Genomic DNA, 5464 nt, shown 5'->3' with positions numbered 1-5464 from the left:
GGCCTTTCCTGGAGGAGAAACTGCGGGACATGTGAAGTCAGACTGAGCCTGAGTGGCTGGCTCAAGCCACTGCTGTGGCCATCTTCAGTGATGGATGGTGACTCCTGGGCTGCGGAGGTCCGCTCAGCGTCACTTTGAACCCTTCTGGCCAGTTTGTGCGTGACCCGCTATTAATGAACTGGCCTGAAGGCTTCTCTCTCTCTCTCTCTCTCTCTCTCAATCTCTCTCAGAGGGCAGGGACGGTTCTACCAGGAGAGGGGACCCCAGCCCGGGGAGAGGGGACCGACTCTTCACTGCGATGCCCGGCGACATGCACTTACTTTCGTCAGCATAAAGCCCAGCAGGACAGAGGGTCACGCAGGTGTTCGTCTCCTGATGGTGGTAGAGTCCACGCCGGCAGGACAGGCACTGGGTCGGGCTCCTACCCGTGCAGGTCTCACACCCCCGGTGGCACCGGTGACAGCGTCTCGCTCCTGTGTCCCCGAAGTAGCCCAAGGGGCACGTGCTCACGCACTTCCTGGGGAGACGGGACCAGACGGGGCCTTTCCCACCGGCCTGCGCCCCACCCTCGCCGCCGGAGTCTGGCCGCGGTGGCTGCGTGCGGGTTACCACTCGGCGGCCTTGGTCTTCGTCAGGGGCTCAGAGGGGGCCGAGAGGGGACAGAACCCGGGAACCCTTTCCCGGTCACCCCGGGAGGCACCACGTGACAGTATCGGACTTGGAACTTTTAGCTCCGGCAGAAACCCAGTGCGGGCTGACTGCGGTCACACTGGCCACTGTGCGGGTCACGCCTGCACCCCGCCCGGGGCCCCGGATGCCGCAGCCCCGCCTGGGCATGTAGGGATGGGAGCGCCCCGTGTGTAGCCCAGGGTCCTGGTCCCTAATCGCTTCCTAAGCGGGCGCCAGGGGTGGCAGGGCTAAAAGCACAGCTCGCAACCGGCCCCCTCGGCGGGGCGCCCCAGCGCCCCACACGAGCGGACAGGACCCGGCCGTCACCTGTTGGTCTTGCTGTTCCCCAGGCTGAAGTGGACGCAGTTCAAGCACTGGTCTGCGCCGGCGCCATCACAGCCTTTGTCCCCACACTCCGGATGGCACACGCCTTAAAGAAACAAGCACGTCCTGTCACCCACAGAGGCGCCGTCTGAGTCAAGGCCAGTCCCCTGGGACCCAGCGTCAGATGTCACGGCCAAGCAGGGTCAGGGCCCTGGACAGTGCCAGACGGCCAGGCCTCAGCCCCAACGGCATCCGGTCATGGTGCTGGGACCAGCCAGCAAATCTGGTTTCCCTCGTGAAGCGCGAAGCGACGTGGGTGCTGAGGGTGTGGGAAGCTGCTGATGGTTCTGCCCGGCAGGGACGGGGCAGGGGACACGGGGCTGGGGACAGGCTGGGCTGCCTGTGTCAGGACCAGGGCAGGGCTGGCCCCCTTCGGCCACCTCCTTCCTGGCTTCCTGTCCTGTCATCCTCAGCGATGGGCCACCAATGTCTTGCCCTAAGTCCCCCATTTAACTCTGGGGCCCTGTGTCCCTTTGCAAAAGTGACGGGAGAAACGGAAGGAGCTCAGCGGACTCCTGCCAGCCCCACGTTGCCGGGCCCTTCGGTCTACGTGTGCCTCAGGGAAGACGACAACCCTCAGGCTGGGCTGGGCTCTGTCAACGCGTGTCCTCTTCACCCTGGCCTGACGAACTTGACCACCGTGTGCCAAAGCTGGCCCCCCGCCCCCTCCCCCTCGAGGGAGTGGCCCCGAAAGGCTCCCTGGCGGGGCCACATGTGCCACCGTGAGGCTTCTGAGTCTTCGGAAGGAAGAGAGACGCTTCTGCGGGGTTCCAGCTGTTGGAGGGGACGGGAGCACGCTCGGAAGGAAGAAGAGGCGATCTGCTGGCCACCGGCACTTCACGGGACACGAGGGAAAGACAGCGGGCCCCCTTCAGCCATCCCAGAGCCCTCCGGAGCGGCCGGCTTGCTCGGCGTCCCGCCCCAAAGGTTCGTGTTCACGTTTCCAAAGCTGCCACTGGGAACCCCTCCCAAAGCAGGACCGCGCTGGGCCGCAGCGCCTGGTCTGGGGCAAAAGGACACAGGCTGTGGCGCTGAGGGCGGGTCTAGGCCGTGGCCCACCACGCCCAACGAGGTCGCAGCCCGCCCCTCCCCCTTCACCCCGCACCCCTCCCCCCGCACCCCACCTCCCTTCCCCTGCTCCAGGCTGCCTGCCCTTTTCAGGTCAATTCTCATTTGGTTTGATCCTCGTCGGCCTCGGCCCAGCGTTTGTGGGGACAGCCTCAGAAGCCCGTGCCACCTGTGCCGAGGACACCCGAGCTTGGCTGCTAGGCTCCAGCCTCCCACCCAGCAGGTCCGCGGTGGCCTCATGACACACCTCCTGTAGCGACTTGTCCCAGAGCAGAGGGAAGCAGCGGATCTGCCTCCCTCGAGAAAGAGACCGATTTCCTCGGCCCTAGGGGGAGTTGGGGCGCGGGGCGGGGTTTGGGCTGCGGCCCGCGCTGCTCCCAGGCGTCTGGGGAACAGTACGTCCGTGACCAGCGGCTGAGGATGAGAAAATGGACGACAGCGGGGTGTCTGGGAACCGGGAGAGTGTGAGTGTCCCCCACCCACGCACAGAACACTCCGGAATGTCCCAGGACAGGCGCAGCCCCGCGGAAGGGCCCGCAGGTGCGCTTCCGGCCGCTGGCTCACCTAAGGGCTCCGGGAGCATCTCCGTGGTGGGGAGGGAGCCCCATGTAAGGCTGGGGTTCACCCAGCAGCAAGGGCAGCAGAACCCCAAGAGGGCATCTAGGTAACCGGCCACGTCCAACCCTCCAGGCCCGGGGTGCGTAGCTAAGTCTCCGTACGCATCTCCCCCACCCGCGCGGCCCCCACTCGAATGACCTCCGAAAGGCCAATCGGACTCAGCCCTTCCGTGGCCACCCCGAGTTACAGCCCCACCCCCAGCCTGTGCGGCTCCTCCTGGCAGCTGGTTCCCCCGCCTCCCCGAAGCCCTCTCTCCCTGGCCCGCCAAGACACGGCACCCTCTGCTCCTGCCGGCTTGGCCTTGGGCCCCGTGTCTCTGGGTCTTCCCGCTGTTAATGGCCCGCCCGCCACGGCACCCATGCTACACACGACTCCCAGGCGTCGGGAACGTGCTCGGGGAAACCAGGTGACGGGCTGCGGATGGCCGTCCTACAGTGAGAGTCCAGGATGTGAAGGACAAAGAGTGTCCTTTATTAATAATTATTGAATCTTGCCACAGTTTGTAAACCACAGGGGAATCGGAGCAGATTAGTCTACACACGATTCAATGCTCCATTTTAAAGGCGAAGCAGAAGAAATTTAAAATGGGATCGACCGTAATTTATGCTTGATGTGTATCGGTGACGTTCTCTACCTCATTACTTTTCATCCCCCGGAAGCTGTTAGAGAACTCGAAACGTCCATAGTCTTAGACATCAGCCACGATTTATCAAACGGCTGTGGTATTTAGCTAAGGACAATATGCCCAACCAGAATGTTCGCTTCTCGCAAACCCCTGGGAAGGTTCAGAGGGAAGAGGCCTCTTCCCTACGGGCTTCTACGGAGCCCGCCGCCCAGGCTGCAGCCCCTCCGTGCGGCCGCCTGGGTGCAGTGAGCGGGAGGCCCCGAGCCCGGATGAGCGGGGTTTGCAATAAGGCATGTAACTTCCTGTGAGATTCTGAAGCCACCTCGTGCAGCATCGGGTCGAGGTTCTGGAGACCCGGTCCGGGGCTTTACCCCAGCACCCCCTGCCGCCAGCTCCTTCCCGGCTGTGCTCACTGCCCGTTAGGACCCTGGTCCCGCATTCCGGCTGCAAGGGCTGGAAGCGGGTGGCGGTGGAGAGAGGGTCAGGGGGCGAGACGTGAGGTGGGGGGCCCGGGAGGCGCCTCATTAACCAGGGGGCAGTGCCAGTCCTGGCTGGGCCTGGAGAACCTTGATTTCCTGGCCTAGGAAGGCCGGAGGCACGTGCTGGTGCGTGAGCTGGTCCGTAAAGTACCGGGACAGCTGCGCGAGCGCAAACCGCATCATCAGCACGACTTCCGGTCCCGGAGGACCGTCCCGCCAAGCCCCACCTCGGCGACAGTGGAGACTCGGGATGCCGCCGGCCGGCCCGCAGGCCTCCGGTCATTACCTGCGTAGTCCTCCTCGTCCTCGGGAACCTCGGCCTGGGACAGTGACGGAGTGGCCGTGGGTGGCTCCGGCTCCGGGGTGGACGGCTCCAGCATCTGGGAGCATGACTCATGGCAGCCGAAGGCGCCGTGCGGGTGCTCGGCGGTGCCGTACAGGACGAGGCTCCATTCTTTCAGCTTCCCTGGAAGACACAAGCCAGGGTCACCGACAATCAGGAACCTCCCTTGGGAAGCTCTGGATGAACCCTGGCCAAAGGCCACTGCGGCTCACGAGTGCCAGGTGCTGCCCGGCCTGAGCCCGCACCCTCCTCCCCCAGCTGGCCTCTGCAGCCCCACCCCCAACTCCTAGTCACCAAGGACCCGGGACACACACCTGCTGCCCGGCCACCTGCTCCGCCCCCGGGTCTCACGGCGCCTCCCCCAACGGCCCGCCCCCGTGACCAGCCACGGCCTCCTCGTCTCTCGGTGTATCTAGCGGGTCGATCTTGGGCCAGGCCTGGGCCTGAGCCTTGTCTCATGTGCCCCCAAATGCGACAACCGGGCTGCACCGAGGAGTCCTACTATTTGGACCTTCAAGCCCGGATCACGGGAACAGTGGTCTTGTGAGGCGCCTTCCCTCTCGGCCAGCCCCGGCGGCGGGGACACCGGGTGGGGTGGCAGGGGGATGCAGGGATGACATCCTCAGAAACTGGCTGAAGGGCACAGACGCCGGACGGGGTGTGGGGAAACGGGAGGACAGTGGCTGACAGGAAGTCCCCAGCCATGCGCAGGGAGTGGGGGAGGGAGGCGGTGCTCAGGGACTCGCTGCACCCCAGCCATGAGCGCTTCCTTAGAAGCTCTGGCCACACGCGAAACGGTCACCCCAGCGGTGAGCCACCTCAGCGAAGCCTGGTGACTGGCCGGCGAGACCCGCCGAGGGACGGTGTCCTGGCCACCTTCGCATGTGCGTGGCTGGGAAACGCTGGCTTCCTCTCCATTTTCTCTCAGCGACCAGCGCCCCGGCTCCTCGCTGTCCGTGTGTGTCGCCTCCGCTCCGCCAGCGCTCGCAACGGCGGCCGGGTGTCTGCAGGTGGCCGTCCAGAGCCGATCCGTGCCGCGTGTGCAGCTCGCCGGCACAGCCTCGTCGTCAGCTCCCATTCCAGGCATGTCGCAGACTTCCGAAATGCCAGAACGGGGGCCCCTCCTTGTCCATGCGCCCCCCAAGCCCCGGGCTACGGCCCGCACTGCCACACACGGGTGTGCGGAGGACGGAGGCACAAGGGGCCTGTGGTCCCCAGGCCACACTCCGTGCTCCTCTGAATGCGCTTGATCGCGATCCTGTTTTCAACCGTCGCCCT

The 5464-nt window shown here is 65.2% G+C and overlaps 1 protein-coding gene across 1 annotated transcript in view; it reads right to left on the bottom strand.

Moving 5' to 3' along the window:
• Positions 1-5464, bottom strand: part of LOC105309538 (proprotein convertase subtilisin/kexin type 6-like) — a gene marked incomplete at its 5' end in the record, with an annotated part of 84636 nt that overhangs the window by 15755 nt on the left and 63417 nt on the right. Inside the window, 3 exons of the mRNA XM_023526258.1 lie at positions 321-517; positions 997-1099; positions 4130-4309. Of these exons, the coding sequence (XP_023382026.1) occupies positions 321-517; positions 997-1099; positions 4130-4309 (480 nt within the window). The remainder of the gene's footprint in view (positions 1-320; positions 518-996; positions 1100-4129; positions 4310-5464) is intronic.

This window comes from Pteropus vampyrus, unplaced genomic scaffold (genome assembly GCF_000151845.1).
Source record: "Pteropus vampyrus isolate Shadow unplaced genomic scaffold, Pvam_2.0 Scaffold766, whole genome shotgun sequence".
NCBI classification, from domain to species: Eukaryota; Metazoa; Chordata; class Mammalia; order Chiroptera; family Pteropodidae; genus Pteropus; species Pteropus vampyrus.
The sequence above is the reverse complement of the archived record's forward strand: the minus strand, read 5'-3'. Positions and strand labels throughout refer to the sequence as shown.